The following is a 21,835-nucleotide window of genomic DNA, read 5'->3' as shown; positions in this document are numbered from 1 at the left end:
CTACGAACCAGACTGTATTTCCGCATCCCGGAAATGATTAGGGCGGTATGTCTCAGAATAGTCAGTGCAATTGGGAAAGAAATGAGTTAAATCTGTATGTGGATGTGTGTAAATATTCAAATGTAATCCCCTTTGTAATCGTTAAAAATTTCATAAGTAACTGTAATTTAATTACTCATTTTTTCTTAGTAACTGTAACTAATTACAGTTACAATAATTTTGTAATTAAATTACGTAACGCCGTTACATGTAACTAGTTACTCCCCAACACTGACTAAAAGTGCTACCGTCAGACCCGGAGATTGGCTGAATGGATTCAAAACAGTAAAATTAAACTACTTAACTCTAGGGGAGTTGGAAAATGAGTCTATTTTCAAAAAAAGTGCAGTGTTCCTTTAAGGCAAGAACCATGCTCTATGCAAGTGCACAAATGTAGCGCAATGTAAGTGTGTGGTTTCATCGTACATCCTAAGCATCTATTTCTGAGCTACTATAACACTAACTCATAACAAATCTTCAAACAAATCTTCAAACCTTCAAATATCTTTGCTTTTGCACAATGTGCTGTAAAGGTGCATGGTTAACTTTTGTAAGTGAAATCCAATTATTTAAATAGATATCAAATTGACTCAATCTAGATTTTGCGCAAGGGTGAATAATTTCCCCACATAGATTTCGCAACAGGTTCAAGTTAGTGTGCTCGATTTGAAAGTGTCTTCTGTGTTAGCTGTACTTTATACATCACTACTAGACAATTAACCTTTTTGTCTTTGAAAATTGCTTAGTGACTTTTCTTTTTATTTATTTAGTTAGCTAATATCATGTTGAACAAACTTCAAATTTTAGCTTCATTACAAAAAAAACAAACAAGCTGAATTGTGCAGATATCACATTAATAATGCAATGTGTTACATTATGAATTGCATTCTTACACATTTGCAACGGAACAACAAGAAAGGTGATGAACTTGCATAATTAGCTTTTGCATTCATGTACTTGTAGGCTATGGGTCTGGCCTTAGGTTTTTTGTTTTGTTTTGTTTTGTTTTTTTCTTTATTTTATAGACTAGCTGGTTTGTTTAAAGAGAGAGTATAGTGTCAGTGCAGTCACACTGCTTTTCCATTTATTTTGTCTTGAGTTTGCCAAATACGGAAGAGGCATCACTGAAATGATTCAACCTGATAAATAATGTGATTTAAAATGAGATGGAAGCAAGGAAATGCCCAAAGGGGACTCTGTATCACTGTGTAGAACTTAAAGAACAGCGCGGTTCACACTGTACAGCTAAAAACGATAAAATATGACACTATGTATTATAACCTAGTCACAAAAACTGTAAGTTAGCTACTATTTTTATGAAATGCAACTCGATGGATATATACTTACTTTTGCAGAGCTCTTGTTTACTCTATGTTATTAACTGAAAATCTGTCAAATAAAAACTTGACATGGTGTAAAGTATTCAAGTAAAATGCAAGTGTTTTTTGCGTGTTTTCCCTTTAAGGCCGGTCTACATTGATGTCCTCCTGCACAATTAACCGTGTGATTATGCAACCAGTGGGTCTTTATTTGAGAGGAGATGCTGAAGTGTACGCTGGGTAGCGGTAACATAATTACACGTTTATTGAAAGAGACACAAAAAAAAACTAGGTGTTACTCCACGAGCTGAACTTTGGTCACTGTGCAAAATATACCTGATATTTATGTAGGTCTTTGTCATATGTGCATGAAAATTATGGTGTCAGATTATTTACATTTAGTCATTTAGCAGACGCTTTTATCCAAAGCAACTTACAAATGAGGACAATGGAAGCAATCAAGAACAACAAAATTGATAATATAAAATATATATATATATATATATATATATATATATTGTATAATAAATGAAAAGAAAATAGAATACAAAAAGATTAGAAAGTTAGTTCGATTTTTTTTTTTTTTTAAAGAATAGAATTAGAATAGTGAGTGCTTAGATGATCAAATCTAGAAGTTAGATGATCAAATAAAGATGGAAGAGATGGGTTTTAAGCCGAATCTTGAAGATGGCTAAGGACTCAGCTGCTCGGATTGAGTTGGGCAGGTCATTCCAACAGGAGGGAACATTTAATTTAAAATTAATTAATAATTTAAGATTATTAGGTGCAGTCAAAGCCACTTGAGGGTCCAGTTTACCTACTGTTTTATGTTTTGGGGTTTATGTAGCCCTATATAAATGCAATTTATTCCTCTAATGGAAAAGTTGAATTTTCAGCAGCCATTACCTCATAGCTGTGCTAAAGAAGAAAATACAATTCCTCTAATAAATGCTTCCTCTAGAAAAACACTGTATTTACACTATATTATATACTACATTATGTATTAATGCTATATTATTTACTACTCTGTATATGACTATTGTTGGTTTGGCAGTATTTGTTTTATTATTATTTTTTCATAATTACTGGTTAAATGTTTTGTTAAAAAGGTTCCAGGTTGCATTTTGACAACAAGCCTCATCGGGTAAATTCACTAACATAGTGTATGTTCAGTATCTTTGTTCATGGAAAAACTTGATTACTTGACATTAGTATTGACATTAATAACTAGATGACATTTGTACGGAGAATCCGTTAAATAGCCACCAAATAGGCTACCACTTATGAGACGTGACATTTCAATTTATATTCCAAATTAAAAAATGATCCCACCATATATATGTAATGCGCCATTAATGTAATAGATACATGTTGAATTTGATTAGGCTGGAAATATTTTTTTTAAATATATTAATGCAATATAATCAGGACATGATTAAATGTTATCCTCATATATTGCAATCTAGATTTCAATGGATTACCTGAGGTAATTGAATCAAAAGACGCATAGCCGTGCATGTAACTCTTGCTGTGGCCAGTAGGTGACTAACGCGTAATATTGCAATCACTCGTTCGTCCGCGCCAGTAGGGGGCAGTGTGACATGCACAGCTCAGAAGAAGAACGAGCCTCAGAAGTGAAGGCGCAAAATGTGTTCTAGCCACTGATCTACAGTATATTATAGATCAGTGGTTCTAGCATCGCTGGCTAGCTGTTTTGAATTTACAGAAGAGATGGACTGGTAGATATTACGTTTTATGTTTATGTTATTGTTGTATGAATGTTATCTGATGACTTTATTTGATCCGTGGTTTGTTCTACTTTACATAAGTTACTCTTGAGAACGGCTCCACACGGCAGTTTAAATTGTCGATCTAACAACACGAGAGAAAATAAAATGTACCTTATCTTCTTCTAATTAATTTTTTTCGATGGAAAAGTATGTTACCTTAGTGTTATTTTATGTAAATACAGCATTTCGGACCACAGCGCTTTATGTTATGCAGAAGACTTGTATTCATTTAGTTGTGTTTTGAGAGTTATTAGCTATATTGGCTGTTTGATTGTATTTTACAGGGAACTTTGAATTAATTTAGGTGTGTGAGAGAGAGAGAGAGAGAGAGAGAAAGAAAGAGGGGAACACACACACATATACATTAGGCACTAACCAGATAATGCACACATCAAACTACAACTACCTGGCTTTGAAAATCACATCCACAGGAAACTTTAATCATGCTGTGAATGAACTGAGAGAGAGAGAGATAAAGCCTTCTATACCATAAAACGGCAATGTCCTATAGAAATCCCTATTAGAATTTGGCTGAAAATATTAGAATCAGTAATTGAGCCCATTGCTCTCAATGGCAGTGAGGTGTGGGGTCCACTGACCAATCCAAATCAAGATTTTACCAAATGGGATAATCAAGATACAAAATAGGGCAATAAACTTCTGGAAACATCTGAAACTCTGTGACCCCCAATCATATCATTATAACGCCTTGCTATACCAAGAGATGAGCATTTAAAGCAGCCCCCTCCCTGATCCAGAGCTTCAGCGGACACAAGCTGATGATAGAGACGGGCAGACACAGAAAAACATGGCTTCCCCCGGAGCAGAGATTGTGTTCACACTGTGATCTGAATCAGATGGAAACAGAACCGCACTTCCTAACAGAATGCTCCAAATACACGGACATACGGACAGTGTCCTGTGATAAAATACATCAGAGCCATCAGACATTTAAAACCCTTTCAAACCAGGAGAAACTGTCGTATCTGTTAGGAGAACACAAGAACTGCTGTGTGTTTGCTGCTCAATATGTGTGCCTGTCACAAGAGAACAGAAAACACTCAACCTGCCCTGATCTGATGTTTCCAGCACATGATGATTATGTTATGCCATATTACTTTATTATATTACTTTGATGTATATTTTGCCCTGTAAATCTAATACTTCTTTATTTTATTTCTAACTTATACACTTACATACACTAATTCATATTGCACTACATGCTTTATACTTTTTAGATATTTTTATTATTGCCATTACTATTATTCTTTTTCTTTCTGTTAATACATATGTGCACTATTTGTAAGCTGCCCAGCTGTCACTGTTTGGCAAGACAAATGTACAGTTTTTGTCATACCAATAAAGCTAACCTAAATTGAATTGAAAAATTGAAAGAGCGAGCGAGAGAGTGAATTTACAGTAACATTAGTCAGTCTGAAGACAGAATCTGTGTTCAACTGTGTTTGTGAGTATATGACGTAATTATGGATAATACTGTTATTATCTTTCACATGTAATTCTGGTGTGTATTTTGTGCAGGAATCAGACCTGGGTGAGTCCAGCGGTTCGAGACACCGAGGTGACCCGTGCTGCCCGCAGAAAGAGTTCACACAAAAAAGTTTCATGTATCCTTACAAATTTTATACAACACTTTACAGTGCAGGCAGTTTTGAAGTAGCTTCACAGCAATACAAAGAAAAAATAACTTTGCTGATGATATAAAGTACATCATTTTTGAAAGAACTTCAATCTCAGCAGTTATAAAACGGAAAACAGCTTTATAGAAGAAACTAGTGTTGTTATCCAGCTCAGTTGAGGTCAGGTTTTTGTTCTCATCTGGTAGTGGAAGTACTAGTGTTGGGAAGTTTGGATCATTTTACCGACTTTGACTTTTGAGTCTCATTCAGCAAAATGAACGATTTTTTTTTTCCAAGTCATTTCGTTCATTTTAGCAAAATGTAATTAAAATGTTACGTGTTACTTCCCTAACACATCTAGTACTTACGCATACGTTGATCACCCTACAAACAATACAAAACTAAAATGCTATAAGAAACAGAAAAGATTCATTCATTCTTTACCTATAGGTCTTCAGTCTGTGATTAGCTCACCTCATCTCTTATCTGACAAGTCTTCGGGTTCAAGTCGTTCCTAAATCACATGACAGACCCATACGCTGAACCTTGCAGTCCGAGCTGGAAAGAGAATTGATTAGTTCATCTGATGAGTCTTTCGGGTCGAGTCGTTCCTTAATCACATTACAGACCCATACACTATTTCTGACACTGTGTTTTTGTTACCATTTCTTCAGGATCTGTAGTGTGTTATTATTTTATAAATAAATAAAGCTCTGCTAATAATAAAATATTGATTAATTTGTCTTTTTGACTGTCTATCAGTAAATAAACACTAGGCTATATAATAATCCAAGCCTACAATACAAAGGATTTATAGCCTAGTTTGTTCATTTTTAATCCATTTTTTTAGTTTGCTGGTATAATAATTGCTTTTACTAGGCAAACCTGACATTTTGGTCTAAAATTTGTATAAGAAGATTGCTCAAAAAGGACATGATGACAAATTAAAGGGGTGATAAAACACGATTTCACTTTTCTAACTTTAGCTAGTGTGTAATGTTCCTGTTTGAGCATAAACAACATCTGCAAAGTTACAACGTTCAAAGTTTTAAGCAAAGGGAGATATTTGCTTTTAAAGAAATCCATTTCTAAGGACTACAGCAAACGGCCGGTAGGGACTACACGACATTCCTCCAGGGTTGCTGACATCACTAAGCCCAAAACCCCTCCTCCGAGAATAATAAATTAGGGGGGGCGGGGTGGGGAGCGAGGCCATTTTATATTGCTGTGGAGATTGAGAAGAGTTGTTGTATGCTGGAGTGTCATTGCCGCGATGCCGACGAAACGCTGTTATTTTCATCCGGATTGCAGGTCCACTTTGTTCAGCCTTCCTAGGGACGGGGAAGTTAGGGATCAATGGTTAAAATTTATTTTTAACTCGGTCCCTCAAAATTATTACCCAAATCTCGCTCTCTGTGCTGCTCATTTTACGGAGGAAAGCTTCCACAATCTTCGCGAGTTCAATGCAGGATTCGCCCAACGGCTTGTCCTGAAAGATGGAGCAGTTCCAACTTTAAAAACAGAAGCTGTTTACGGGCCACAACCTGTAAGTATGACTTATTTTTCGTCGATGTGTTTTACTGTAATAGTTTGTATTGCTTATTGTACATTGTATCAAGGAAGTGAACAAATAACAACGCTGTTTGGCTCAGCAAACCAGTTTGTTAAATGCTCATTCATGCATTCGACAAACCCCTAACGTTAACGTTACAAACTTTTTTTCTTAATCTCAACCGCGAACTTGGAATTAGTGTGTATCATTATTTGATTAGAGCGTTTATGTATTGTTTATCTACATGTTTGTTTATCTGCAGGCATGCTAAACATGGTTCTGTGTTTGATTTGGCTACTATAGTAAATCCAATGTTTAGTGTTCGTTTTGGGTTAATAGTTATAGCGACAGATAGTTTGCTATAAGCGTTCTAAAAATACAAAAGTAACGATTCCATTCAGTACCGATCTTCACTCTTTAATCAAAAAAAATCCCGTTGAGGACTAATATAATTTGTTAGAACAATTATATGAAATTCTTGCTTATGAAGCTTATTTTTTGTGGTCCAATGATTATTACCCAGTAATTAATTTTTTCCTACTATTTTACATGACAAATGTATGTTTTAAGCTGTAATTTGATCATTGATTACATATTGTCATTATTTCTTACAGACAACATCTCAGCAGGGTTCGAGTTCCCAAGAGCTCCCCACTACATCTACACTTCATGAAGTTGGATGTCAGTCAGACCCTATAGAGACCGAAACTGTAGCCACAGAGATAAAGGCAAAGATGCGATCAGTGGGCACACAACTTTCAATGGGTACATTGAGCAGTTTCCACTTAAGGAGCAAAGGTATGAAATACAGACATTAAATGTGTTTGTGTTACTTTATCATATGCAGTTCTAGTACATATTGTCTTTTTTTATTATATTTGTTATACCGGCTACTGAAACTTATGTGTATTAGAAAGTGGCTTATGTTTCTCACTGTAAAAAAATTTTAATAGCATGACAGATGGTTATGAGTTATTGTATTTTTTACTTTTTTTTGTACTTGTAGGCATTCAGGCAACATATTATGGTCCTAATGTGGGCACCCAAGCAACTGACATGTTTCCTGATGTGCAGCAGTCTTCAGCACCAGTAAGGGGCTCAGTCTTCAGGCCCAGTAAGAGACCTCGTCTGGTGTTAGATGAGGAAGAAGAATCAGAATTAAATGTCGAATCCACCGATTCCACATATAACCCAGATTCTGTTGTTACTGAAGAATCAGAATTGGCGTAAGATATAAATACATATTTACACACTTTTTTACCAATACATTTGTGTTTAAAAAAATATATAAAACATGAAAGCAACTTCCTAATATTTATTCTTTTTATATTGCCTTAGGATGGATCCACAGCCCGACCACAGCGATAACAAATACATTGTTTTTGAAAGCTGTCTTCGAGAGCTGTTTGTGTCCTGTCCAATTTGTAAGACAAAGTGTGTTGTCCAGAGCAGACGAAGGGGGACTTTTGTTGCATTCACCCAGCTTTGTGAAAAGTGTAACTACTACAGACAGTGGCAGAGCCAGCCCATTGTAGGGAGTACCCCACTTGGAAACCTGCTATTGTCTGCTGCAACGTATTTTACCGGTGGATCTTTTAAACAACTAGAGAAGGTATTACAATTACAATAAAATTCACAAAAAAATACTGTTTCAGTATGTATGTACTGTATGATTTCTATGTTAATAGATTTTCAAGGCCATGAAGCTCCAGATGATGCATTTCGTAACTTTTAGAATTCATGCCAGGAATTTCATTGAGCCTACCATAATACACAAGTGGAACCAAGATCAACTGAATCTTATAAGACAGCTGCAAGAGGGAGGAAATGTTGCTGTGGCTGGAGATATACGTGCTGACACGCCAGGTACGTTTACAGTAAATAAAAAAAAATCACGCCGTTTATTTTATAGTCTTTGAGTTTTCCTAAAATATTATGATACTGATGTTCTCAGTAATGTTCTATATATGATTATGATGTTTAAAATAGGACACTCAGCAAAATTTGGCAGCTACACTATTATGCACATGGAAACCAACAAAATTCTGGATCTTCAACTAGTTCAGGTTAGTAATTAAGCATTTAAATAAAAAATGTTACATTTTCTTTTATCTGTTATTGTTTATACTCTACTCTGTTTATACATTTGAAATGTTGTGTACCCAACAACAGAACAACGAGGTTGGTGGAAGTTATCATATGGAAAAGGAGGGATTGAAGCGTTGTCTCGATAAGCTCGAGTCTAATGGTTTAGCTGTTGACTACATCGTCACCGATCGCCATCCGCAGATTCAGAAGTACCTGAGGGACCGCAATATCACTCAGTTCTATGACGTGTGGCACTTTGAGAAAGGTAATTATTTATCTTTGTATTATTAATTGATTCTTATTCAGTTAATTGTTCAACCTAACATGTACATTTTTATTTTTGTGGTAATTTGATTATCTTGAAATAATGATTGTACAACCAAGCTTTTACTTTGTACAGGTTTATCTAAGAAACTTGACAAACTTTCAAAAATGAAGGACTGTGAGGTGCTGAAAAAATGGTTGCACAGCATCAAAAACTATGTTTACTGGAGTGCGATTTCCTCTGAGTCTGGGCCAGAAAAGGTGGCGAAGTGGAATTCACTGCAGAACCACATCCAAAATGTACATGTTCATGAGAACCACCTCTTCCCCAAGTGTGAACACCCAGACAAAGTTTCCAGGGATCCAAAAAAATGGATCCAACCAGGTATGACTGTATAGAGAGACAAATGACAATAAAATGACAGTAAACTAGTAAAATTTTGAGATTTTCTTCATATTTTATCTGTTTGGTTACAGGATCAATAGCGCTCCATAAAGTGGAAAAGCTATTATACAACAAGAGAGTTCTCAAGGATATAGAAAAGCTCAGCCACAACTTTCAGACGTCATCACTGGAGGCTTTCCACAGTCTGATTTTGCGTTTTGCCCCAAAGAACGTGATTTTCCCTTTCATAGGAATGTTGTGCAGGTAATAATCTTTGACATATTCAGTAATATTTATAAGCATTGTTTCTAACAATTGTTATGGAAATGTTTTTTTTATTCATTATTTTATTAATATTAATGATCTTTCCCTATAATAAATAATGTTCTTTCCTAATAAGTAAGAAAAAGGTTAAATAGGTTAGGAGCCTTGCCTGTGGCCCTACAGTATGTTATCTATGATATGAGTAGCAGAGATATAAAGAGCTATAAAGCCTCCCATCTTGGCGAGCACTCACATTCTCTTGACTGACTGTGCGACTGTGAGCCTTTCTTGCAAGAAAGAAACCATTATAATCATGGATTGAACATTTGTCTCTTATTCTGAATTGTTTGTTTATTTGTCACAACACAGTCTACTAATCTTCATATTTTATGGATTGTGCACTGATTACAGGCTGTATCTTGCAGCAATGCACTATAATGAAAATGCTAACCGTGAGCAGGCAACAATAACTGAAGGACAGGCTGTGTATAAGATCGTTTTTCCAAAGTCCAAAAAAGGGGAATGCACAGCAAAGCCAGTGAAAATAGAACCAACATACAGTAAGTTTGTTTTATTAACAATAATATATAAAAAAAAGCTATAATAAAATAAATATAAGCTTACAAAAAATATTTATAAATATTACACAAATGTTAATTATAAAACAAAGGTAGATTATTTATCAGTAATTATGTAAAACCATAGAGTGACTCAGTATTCTGTTTTTTACAGACTATGTGGATGACCTTATGAGCCTTCTGTTACATAAAGTCTTTGTGGACCCCAAGCCATATGCGGAAGAGCTGCATGCAATCCCCATTCCACCTCCTCTGTCATCACAGTATGAAAAACCTTCCAAAGAAGAGGTGATTGCCCAGCGTGTGTCACGATTCAGTCGAGGGGTGGCCAGAACCCAACATACTGTCCCGCTGGATCAGGAAACTGTAGACGGATCCGGTTAACAACACATGAGGGGATGACAACCCTCACACTACGTCCTAGGTAGCCCCAGCACCAGCTGACAAAGCTGCGATAGGCCAGATAACGGAAACGCCTATGGCAGGAATAGAAAACCTCAATATTGTGTATAAAACCAGTGGTATATTGGAAACATGTATATGTGATGTGAAAATATGTTTGATAAAAATGTATATTTTGATTAGTTTTTGTCTTTGAATAACTATATAGTAAATATAAATGTGTAAATATATATATTTTGTATCTATTGTCTTTTATTTATGTTCTTTTACACAACATAATTTCATAAAATTTAATAAATACTTACTCCTCTTCATTTCTGCGTCTCACTGGTCCATAGTCGGCTCTGTAAATATTATTGATATTTTGCAAAGTATACGGATTTAAGCAGTTTGGTTCAAAACCTGGATGCTCAACCATACATTTAGGAGGGTCTGGAACCTCCATCATTCGTTTTACAACCTAAACGGTAATGTAAGACAATGAGAACATACTGTACAATTAACCTATGTTCATCTTTTAAATATGAAAAAATAATTATACAGAATTATTAACACGTTATGCATAATTTTGGTAATAGCTTATTACACTACCTTCTGTATTTCTTTGCAGCAGATGTTTTCCTCTTCAATTGGCATTTTTTCACAGTTATTACATGTACACCTAATAAAATATATATATATTTTTAATAAAGGTTCTTGAATACACTTTTGTTAATAGACAAACACTTATTATTGTTATAAATTAAACATCAACTATTATAATTAGTACAATTAAATTACAGCGTATCTAAAAAAGTATTTAGATATCAACAACAAAAAACATACCATTCTGAAACGTCATTTAAACGCCGTTCTTGAACAGGTTCTGCTCGTTCATCTTCATTAAAATTTTCTAGGTCCGATTCGGGCTCAAATTGGTATGGTTTTATTGACGCCATTGTATCTAATACCACCAAAGCACAGACGACTGGTAAAGGTAAGGGGCGTGACGTTACCGAAAAACGTGCTCTAGGCGGTTAGCGAATCACAACACACTGGGCCAGCTAACCAATCTGAGCCCATTGCTATTTTTGTGGGACTGGCTTCATAGAACCCGGAAACCATCAGACCGTTTTACAAGGAGGGACAGAGCAGTGTAGAGTAAAGGTAAAATATATGAAAAATAATGCGATTTTTTTTAAAAACAAAGCATGAACACATGTTACAGTGCACCCCACAAACACAATCAAGCCTTCGAAAAACCGCGTTTTACCACCCCTTTAAAAGCAAATAACATTTTGAATCCTAAACAAGTAACACTACAGTTCTATAGTCTAATCTGAAGGGTGAACTCAAAAGATGGAAAAGTACCATCATGACAGAAATTAAAAGCAACCATTTGAAACCAGAAATGCATCACGTAAGTGTAAGAGTAAATCATAATTATGATATAAAAATAATAATCAGTACTATGCACCCATTTGTAAGGAAGGTTGTAAATGAACTAATTACTCTAGCCAATGTTGTCACGTCACGGGACAAAAGAACGAACAACCCAAAGAACCGAAAGATGAACTAATCAATTCTCTTTCCACCTCAGATTGCATAGGTTTAGCGTATGGGTCTGTCACATGATTAAGGAACGAGTCAAAAACCTAATAGACCCGAACTATGAACTAATCAATTCTCTTTCCACCTCAGATTGCATAGGTTTAGCATATAGGTCTGTCACATAATTAAGGAACGAGTCAAAAACCTAATAGACCCGAACTATGAACTAATCAATTCTCTTTCCGGCTCAGACTGCATTGACTGACACAGGTGAATTACTACTAGCAGAACAGAACCTAAAGAATAATGCGCATGCGCGACTGAATGAATCACTCCCCGAGACGACTCGTTCTACTTGAGTCACATTAAAGATTCGTTCAAAATGAACAAATCGTTCAAGAACTACACATCACTAGTAAGTATATGTTTCAGTGTTTTGCTTTTTTCCTTTACTTGTGTGTTCAGTCCCACCGGCACAGGATAACACTCCTGGCACCAGCACTACCCCTGCGAGACCACCACTGCACCAAACACCTGGATCTCTCCTCAAACAAACTTGTAAATAAACTTATTTTAATATCTCTCTCTTAGTTTGATGTTGGTGAATAGTGGTCTGTATTGATGTGCAATTGTTTTTGTATTATGTACAGTCACCCCAAGAAGTGCCCTAAGGAATCCAGATGTGTCAGCCATCTTCGGGACAGGAAGCAGAACTCCTCGCTTCGTCAACACACCCCGTACCAAAGGCAGTCTGAGCATAGTGTGTGCCCAGAATTCATATGAACATCCTTTATTCATTCTGACTACATATATAAATATATATATATATATATAGCATGTTTGATTTCGGTGGTAACTCTTTGGGCTAACTGCTTTGGGTTTTTGTTTGTTGGCACCTCAGAACTTGGATGACAGTGATTGGACGAACAGACTTTACCCGTCTCCTCTGTCTGGACTGGTGGACACCATCTTCACTGAGGATGTCAACATGAGCGCTATCATGCTAAAGGAAGATGATCCTGGAGAGGCGGGTAAATAATCCTAATAATCATCATCGCCACAAATGAAGTGACCGGTTTACATGATTAACAGCTCTCTCTCTCTTTTCTCCTCCCAGCTTCTCTGTTTGTTTGTTTCCTGAATTTCTGCAGTCATATTTGCAGCATGCGTCCACAGCTGTGTTTGATCTATTAGAGGATTATGAGGCTCTCTGTCAGGATAAGGTACACGCCTAGCAGTGCATAGACAGACTGGGAATTTCAGAACGATATGATGTGAATTCAAGTAGAAATATGTAGTTATTTACAATATAAATGTAATCTGTAATATAAGTTATCTTTTATTTTTTAAGTAGAAAAACTAAATGTTTTGAGTGGAAGCTAAAAGAGCATGTTGCAATGGCAAGCTGATTAAAATCCCTCCTGAGATTTGTTATGTGCTGAACTGTATTGCAGGTTAGTATGTTGCAGAAAATGGTTCTTCGATCGGCCCCTGGTCAGCAGAAATCCTCCAAGACGGTCAGCATCACCTGGTTGCTGCAGCAAGAGATGACCTGGAGGCTCATCACCTCGCTGTACAGGTATAACGCTCTCATGCATTATGACTTACACTGCCGTTTAAAATGGTTGGCATAAGATGAAGAGCAAATGAATCATTTTATTCAGCAAGGATGCATTCAATTAGTCATAAGTGGATGAGAAGGATATTATGGTGCGACAGAGCCAGGTACACATGCATTCATTTACACCCATCCTGCACATTTCTGCATGGAAAAACCACTTTAATTACTTCTGGTGTGTGTGTTGATTTAGCTGGTGGTGGATTGGTTGGAGAGTATCGCCAAAGATGAGATAGGAGACTTCTCTGATAATGTTGAATACTATGCCAAATCTGGTAAGTGATATTACTGCTTATTTATAGGATTGAACATCTCAAAACTCCGATTTCTAAAGAAAATCGAATGCAGGTAGATCGTTTTATTGTGGATTGTTCGTGTGATTGTCACGCTCCACACCCTGAAGCTGAGGAGGAATCAGTCCAGCGGTGGTTTTAGCAGGTCGCTGGTCACAGAGCTGGATCCCGATGCTCCCATCAGACAGAGGAGACCACTGGCAGACCTGGACAGAGAGGACGACACTCGCCTGCTCAAAAATCTCTTTAACCTCATAAGAGCTGGCATGACTGATGAGGTGTGTGTTTGTTTTCTGAGGAGGACTGTTATTAGGGATGGGTATTCGGAGTCATTTTATATTTGAGTATTGTAGCAATGCAACACAACTAATTGATTACATTTAAAGTTTGTGACCAAACCAACACATTTCATATCGCCAATAACAATTTCAAAACATACTTTTGAAAAAACTTTTGGTAACTCTTTATTTTTATATTTGTTCTGTAACTGCAGGTTCTTTGTTGACAATCTGTGTTGACACTGTGTGTGTGTGTGTGTGTGTGTGTGTGTGTGTGTGTGTGTGTGTGTGTGTGTGTGTGTGTGTGTGTGTGTAGGCGCAGAGGCTGTGTAAGCGCTGTGGTCAAGCCTGGCGTACTGCCACCTTGGAAGGCTGGAAGCCGTATCATGACCCCAACATCAACGGAGGTCAACACATGCACATACTAACCAACATTTAGCTACATTAATATTTCCTTTTTTATGATAAATAGAACTTGCAAGGGATAGTTCACCCAGAAATTAATTTTCTGTTTTCTTTTGCTCATTTTGCACCTGTTACTGTTGTTAATAAAATTACATTTTGCATGCATCTTAACTCAAGCTTAGTGCTTTACTTTCAAATCTGTATAAACAATAAACAAAAGAAAAATCAACAAGAAATGAACATGAAATAATGTTAGTACCTGCACTTTTCAATGCATGAACAATAGTAATTTTATGATTAAATTATCTTTATATTGAATACCCCCCCACCCTGATAGACCACATCAGATATGGTAAAGGGCAGCTCAACTGTGCCAAGAATGATGACGCATGACAGAATTGTAATATTTAAGTGAACTATCCCATTGTTAAAACAGCTGTATGATTCATCATTTGTGTGTGCTTGGACACTCTACTATTGTCCAGGATTGTTAAAATGTTGAATGTATATTATTTTAAAACAGTTATGGTAGTTACTATAAGGAATGTACGTTTTTCTTTTCTAGTTAAAAGTATTGAATTAGCTGTAATTTCTTTGTGCGTGCATTCTCTTTAAATTATTTTTAAAAATCTTCGGGACATGGGCATTCATTGGTCAGTCAGAGTGATTTGTGTGTGTGTGTGTGTGTGTGTGTGTTCAGGAGGTGGAGAGCTTCAGTCTGGAGGGGAATCCTCATCGAAGCGTGTGGAAGGTTTGCTGTTGGAGAATGGCAGAGGAGGTGAGCGAACTCTCTAGATCTGTGGTCTACAGGAGGATGCTAGGGTGTCTGTGGGCAATGTGAGGAAAAAATTTACTAAATGTATTTTTAGGGCAGCACTGACAGTGAAATGAAAAAAAAATGACTCAAATGCACTTTAATTTTACAAACAATTATCTTCTTTACACAATATAAATAGATTTTATACATGAAAGTATATCCTTGATATACATTTATACAAATAAGATTCTTAAATGAAAAAGTTTAAAAACCGTTATTCTATATAAAAGTCTCAGGAAATTAAAAACCTGTCATTAAATGTCTTTAAACCTAATAAGCAGCTTCTGTGAATGTTTCAGTCATTCTGATTAAGTTTCTGCTTTCCTTTCTGTCTCAGGAGCAGTTCAACAAACATGAACGAGCCATCTATGCTGCACTGAGTGGAAACCTCAAACAGGTAAATAGTCATCTAGCTGTTCTTCCGCTGTTCTTTATTCATTTCTCTTGTTTTTAGTCATTATTTGAATATGTCCTCATTTCCTGCAGCTGTTACCCGTGTGCGAGTCGTGGGAGGACACGGTGTGGGCGTATTTCCGGGTAATGGTGGACACTCTTGGTAGAGCAGGAGGTCTGTTCCTCCGGTCTGGGCAGTGAAGAGCTGGAGGAGCTGCCCAGAGAGTTCAACCAAGGAACATTACCACGTGATTCAGAAGTTTGTCATTCTTGAAGATCTCGATGGTATGCTTCAAGAAGCAATATTTGGAAGGATCTCAGATTTTCTTTTTAAAAAGTAAATAAGTTTCATTTGTGTTGAAAGGTCTTCTGGAGGAGTTTAGTGATTGGTTAGGAAGAAGTGCAGCATTGCCAGCACATCTGTTGCGCTTCATGTCACATTTAGTGTTGTTTTATCGCAGTTTGGGCATGCAACTCAAGGTACGTACATTATATGGATATATTTTTTATTGTAGGTTCTATTGCTCTTGATGTGTCTGGCGTATTGCTTGTATGGACAAATATATTCAAACGTTTGATGCAAACCTACCATTGTGATCTGTGTTTGTCAGGAGGAGGTGTGTGTAGATGTCCTAAAGGCCTACATCTCCCTGTTAGTAAAGGAAAAACAGGTGGATCTCGTTGCATTTTACGTCAGTCACCTCCCTGCTGAGATGGCCATCAGAGGTGGAAAGTAACGAATTACATTTACTCGCGTTACTGTAATTGAGTAGCTTTTTTGTGTACTAATACTTTTTAAAGTAATTTTTTAAATCTGTAATTTTACTTTTACTTAAGTATATTTTGTTTGAAGTATTGTACTTCGCTACATTTTAAAACACATTAATTACTGAGTAAAAAAAAATAAAAAATAAAAAAATAAATCGCTCCCTGGAAACTACGGCATAATGGGCAGGAGGGCAAACTGGCGCTAAAATCACAAGAAAGATGCAGACGGACAAAACAGGCGTTAGTGGTGCAGACACCGCTGAAAACGAAACCCCGTCATATTCTGAAGTTTAACTCGAAGGAAATGAAGTGAACCCCTGGCCATATGTATGCTCTATTATGCAGTGTAAACTGTACTTGCCTAGGAAGACCAAACTAGCAGCTTATAAAATCTCGACAAGACATCAACCCTTCGCAAGAATGTAGAGGTAAGCTAAATAATTGCATCGTTGCATTGGTGGTTAAAATGAAGCTTTGACATTTTAGCAAGAGGTTTTGCACAAATTAGCCAAAAAAAACAGTGGTGAGGAGTGTGCTATTTTTGTTTTTATTATGTGCGCGCGCATTCTTTCACTGTGTGATTCAGTCTCCTAAAATGCATTTAGAATGATCACAAAATTGAAGATATAGGGGCAGAAAATTCACATATTTATATAATTTCATATATTAAATCAAAATCACACAAAGAATGCCATCTTTTCCTCCAAAAATCATCATGAATATATACATACATATATATAACAGTTCAGTAAACAAGTTAATTAAGAGACTTGCGTTTTAGACACCATATTGCCTTTTTTAGCTCTATTTCTACAACAGAAAATAATTCCAAACACAGCCACCAAAGCACAGTTTTGCGTCTCTGAGCAACGTGACAGTGTTTCGTTTCTGAATGAATCAACCGGTTTAAATGATTCGGTTCAATCGCAATGACTTACTTATTAACAGTGACTTGCTGCCACATACTGGCCATTTTAATTTCACATTTAAAGTATCTTTTGATTTTTTTTTAAATAATTAATTTCTTATCATTTCAAATGAGTATTCAACATTTTATGTCTTGTATATCAAAACATTATTCATGCATTTGTAACTGCAGGTTAAATGCATTCTTGTCCTGCACTAAACAGTGTAATACATCTAAATGCCACTTCCAATGAATCTTCTGCATTTCCTCTGCATTAAAAGATGAGTTTGTTGATACTGATTTGCCTGGTAACAGCCCAAATGTTTTATTATTCTAAATAACTGATTCCTTTAATTAAAAACAACTAGTTTGAGATTAATAGACCTATCCCAGGGGTGTCAAACTCAGTTCCTGGAGGGTCGTAGCCCTGCAGAGTTTAGTTCTAACCCTGCTCCAGCACACATATCATGTAGTTTTCAAATAAACCTAAATGATTAGATTAGCTGGATCAGGTGTGTTTAATTAGGGTTATATCTAAACTGTGCAGGACTGTGCAGGAGTTTGACACCCTTGGCCTGTCCCATTTTTGACTCCCTCCCACTGTTAAAATGTAACTAAGTAATTTTTACTCTGAGTAAATTTTAAATGAGCTACTTTTTACTTTTACTTGAGTAGATTTTTAGACTGGTACTTTTACTTGTACTTAAGTAAAATTTCATTAATGTAATGGTACTTTTACTTGAGTAGAATATTTTTGTACTCTTTCCACCTCTGATGGCCATGCCACAATATGCTCAGTTCCTGGAGGAAGTCACTGATACCGAGCAGCGCAAACACTGTCTGGAGCTGGCAACACAAGCAGGTGAGGTCACGACGGAAAGGGTTTCTTTTGCCATAATGACTCACTGAACATTGCATGTCAATTCTAATATTATTAGCGACTTATTACTTACTTTTTTCTTTTTTTGTGGTGTTTAGGTTTGGATGTGGCAGCGATCACAAAAACAGTAGTAGAGACCATCAGAGAAAGAGACACGAATGAGTTTGCTCACCATGACCTGACCCCTGCACTGGATACGGCAAATGGAACGAACTGCGTTAACTTATAAAACTAGATCCAGTTAGCAATAGAATGAATACAAAACCCTTGATCTATTCGAACAGGAGGATCAGCAGAAGGTTGATGTCATCAACTGGCTGGTGTTTGATCCCGCTCAGAGAGCTTGAAGCCCTTAAGTAGAGCAATGCCATCATGAGGAAGTTCTTAGGTGAGACTTTTGCAGCTAGAGCATTGTATTAAGATGTCATTGAGCTGTAATTGATCATTTGCTGTGTTGATTTCATTATTGATTTTAAGTTTATAAAAAATGTGGTTTATAATGAATGCCACTATAACACAGCATCAAAAACAAAGACCCAATATCACCTAATTTGATGATGCTGAGTCACTATATGAGAGCGAGAGAGAGTAGTGTTGACAGTCAGTTAGATTTTTTAATCAAATTAATTACTTGATGTGGCAATTAATTGTGGCAAATTATATTTGGTGTGAAAATACCCACAAAAGATCATTTAAAGTCACTATTTTGTTAAATGAATTGTGAAAATTGGCTTTAGAAGTTAATGCTTTATTTGATTCAACATAAAATTGATTACACTGAAACGGTTAGGTTACAAAGACCTAACAAAAACTGGAACATTAAAGATCATTTGAGAAACATCTCTGAATTTTTTTTTATCGTACATTGAAAGCCATTGGTAACCAAAACCTTGTTTGTTTGTTATTTAAATTAAGTTACTCTTTAAATAAGAAACTAAAACAGTGATGGTAAATGTCTTTATTAAGTCATTAATTTGTTAAAAGTTCAGGAATCGAACCCACAACCTTTTGCACTGCTAACGCAATGCTCTACCACTGAGCCACAGGAATGGACTACATTACACACCAAATTGTTGCCCTGCTACATGTTGTAGTGTGAAGGGAACTAAAATACATGTTTATAAAGTTTTATTTTCATCGTAGCATCTAAAAAGCATGACGCTGCTAAGATGGTCTTCGCCAAAGTCCCTGAAGACTCCATGCGGGAAATCTACCACCAGTGGGAGGAGCAGGGCATGGAAACACCCCTTCCTGCCGAGCAGGAGAATGCTATTCGGGAGCATCTGTGCATCCGTGCCTATCTGGTGAGGAGCTGCTTCTTTCTGCATCACTGTAATGAACGTGGTTACGGCAAGATGATCTTACTGTGAGCCCATTTGTGTTTTCCCCATCCCAACAGGAAGCTCTCGAAGCTTTTAATGAGTGGTTCAAGCACATGAACTGTCCTCCGGGGAAACCCACAGCACCTGCTCAAGCTAAGTTTACAGAGAAGGTGGCCCATGAGATGAAAGAAGCAGAGTACAAGGTCAGAACAGACCGTCCACACAGTGCCGACTACTTCTCTGTAGTGAAGACTTCTTACTTTTATCTTTAATTGTTTTTTTTGTCACTTCCACCAGATGGAGTATGAGAACTTGCAGGGGCGTCTGGGAGCGCTGACCAAGGATGTGAAGGAGAGGATTTATAATGTGCTGCTGTTTGTAGATGGAGGTTGGATGGTGGATGTCAGAGAGGTGAGTAGGTTCTGTATTCATTTACAGGTTTGGCAAACACAGCTGGCATGTCTGAGGTCTTTTATAACCTTAAATACACACACTCATAGTGGGTATAGAAAAGAATCACCCACTATAAATAATCACATTTTGTTGCTTTGCATCCTGAAATGAAGATGGACAGTTTTTGTTTTATCCAGCTGAATCCAAGTAGAAGATACAACACCAATATGTCAGAAAAAAAAGGGAATCGCTGAGATGTTATAACATCTCTTGGGTGCATTTTTTTGAGTGTAGGATGTCCTGTACTCATGGTGTGTTGTGTTTTTGCAGGACGCTGAGAAAGACTCTGAGCGTGCTCATCAGATGACTCAGCTGCGGCGTTTTTGTCTGCCCATGATGTCCTTCCTTTTGTTAACCGTACTGCAGCACACTGAACGCCACCAGGAGAGTCTGCGTCTGGCTGACATCATCGCGTCGGACCAACACCGATTATATGAGGTGTGATGTCTGAAACATTTAAAGAATTATAGTTAATATAAACATGAATATTGTTTGTCATTAAGACAATGGCTGAAATTGCAAGAGGTCACTCCTGAACTTAAGCGCTTATGGGTAAATATGATACTGTCTTGTTTTTAAATTCATTCATCTGAACTGTTCTCTGTCAGGTTTTCTCTAAAGAGGAGCTGCAGAAGTTTCTCCAGAAGATGAGGGAATCCTCTCTGCTCCTGCTGGATAAAGGGCTGGATCCTCTTGAATATGAGATTCAGCCCTAGACACTGTTTGTTTCATGCTGTTTTTGTCCTCAGAAAAAATGTAAAGCTTTGTAATTTTGTGCTTGAATAAAGATTTGTTGTTTTGAATTTGGTAAATTGTTAACTGGAGAGGCGTTTTGTATATATACTGTATATAAATAAATAAAAAATTCTCACCAATATGGTTAAATATAAAACCAGACGATTTCTTCAATTATTTAAAGGATGATACACCAACATTAATGTCAATATGCAATATTTGTGAAAACGCATCTGTTTAGGGAAGAAGGGTTGGTTTTCACACTTGTTTTGCAACAACAGGCTTCACAACTCATTTTTAGTTTGATTCCAATACATTGCAGGTTAAAACTGTACTCTAGTTTGGTTATATTTTGTCATCTGTGTTCTAATCCAACGATTGTTAGATTACTTAATGTGTACTCGATGTGTTTAACTAAATTAAAAAATCTCTCCGACCTGTCCGAGTCATTCAGACTGACTCGCATATCGATTCAAACCGGTTTGCGGACCCGTATGTCCGACTCATTGAAAAGAACCGATTAAAAAGAATGATTCAAACAAAAAAGAACCGATTAAAAAGAATGATTCAAACAAAAAAAAAGCATCGTTCCAATTACAAACAGATGGAAGAAAATACTGTTTTTCCCAGCATAGTGACACAGAGTGAAGTCAATATAAAATCATATATAATCACCTCCAATGATATCTGTGATGTCATAGAAAGTCTTATCATAGTTGTCACGACGATGTTCAACCGAGGCGCGAGTTCATCCGTCAAATCTTAATTAAGCGACACAAGTTTTGGAGGCTTCTTGAGTGGAAGCGCGCGAAAGTTGCACGCGGTCCTCACAACTGATGGAAGCGGTTCCGGTGGAAAACCGAAAAACTTCAGATGACACGCAACTCATACAGCATCTCCGCCTCTGTAAGTTACTGAAAACCACACACGAAAATGATTTTGGTTATATGCGGTTGTCACTTGCCTTCCTTGTGGAGGGTGTTGATGAATGTCTTCAGTGTCTTCTTTACACAATGTAAATCCTTAAATGAACAGAAAAAAATTGAAAAAGTAACACAAAAACATGAAACGCAATAGATGTGTATACACATATGTGTTTTGTCCAACAGACCTTTTGA

The 21,835-nt window shown here is 36.7% G+C and overlaps 1 protein-coding gene, 1 long non-coding RNA gene and 1 pseudogene across 4 annotated transcripts; 2 read left to right on the top strand and 1 right to left on the bottom strand.

Moving 5' to 3' along the window:
* The first annotated feature begins 3,089 nt into the window (after positions 1 to 3,089).
* Positions 3,090 to 20,874, top strand: LOC132099040 (nuclear pore complex protein Nup107-like; annotated as a pseudogene).
* On the top strand, positions 8,518 to 10,498 carry LOC132099042 (uncharacterized). Of its 3 annotated transcripts, none has more exons than XM_059505427.1 (5): positions 8,518 to 8,690; positions 8,826 to 9,074; positions 9,167 to 9,338; positions 9,857 to 9,898; positions 10,110 to 10,498. In XM_059505427.1, the coding sequence occupies exons 1-5, from the start codon at positions 8,537 to 8,539 to the stop codon at positions 10,183 to 10,185; spliced, it is 693 nt and encodes a 230-aa protein (XP_059361410.1). In that variant the 5' UTR covers positions 8,518 to 8,536; the 3' UTR covers positions 10,186 to 10,498. The 3 variants fall into 3 exon arrangements, with proteins under 3 accessions (XP_059361410.1, XP_059361411.1, XP_059361412.1); XM_059505428.1 differs by having other exon boundaries at positions 10,071 to 10,498; XM_059505429.1 differs by lacking the exons at positions 9,857 to 9,898; positions 10,110 to 10,498 and adding an exon at positions 9,764 to 9,803.
* Positions 10,260 to 10,958, bottom strand: LOC132099043 (uncharacterized). Its single transcript, XR_009423013.1, has 3 exons — positions 10,910 to 10,958; positions 10,624 to 10,778; positions 10,260 to 10,392 (listed from the first exon to the last, which is right to left on the bottom strand). It is a non-coding gene; the product is annotated as an uncharacterized LOC132099043 (long non-coding RNA).
* Positions 20,875 to 21,835: the final 961 nt, after the last annotated feature.

This window comes from Carassius carassius, chromosome 22 (assembly GCF_963082965.1).
Source record: "Carassius carassius chromosome 22, fCarCar2.1, whole genome shotgun sequence".
Classification (NCBI taxonomy): Eukaryota; Metazoa; Chordata; class Actinopteri; order Cypriniformes; family Cyprinidae; genus Carassius; species Carassius carassius.
Note: the sequence above shows the minus strand (reverse complement) of the source record. Positions and strands in the feature narration are given on the sequence as shown.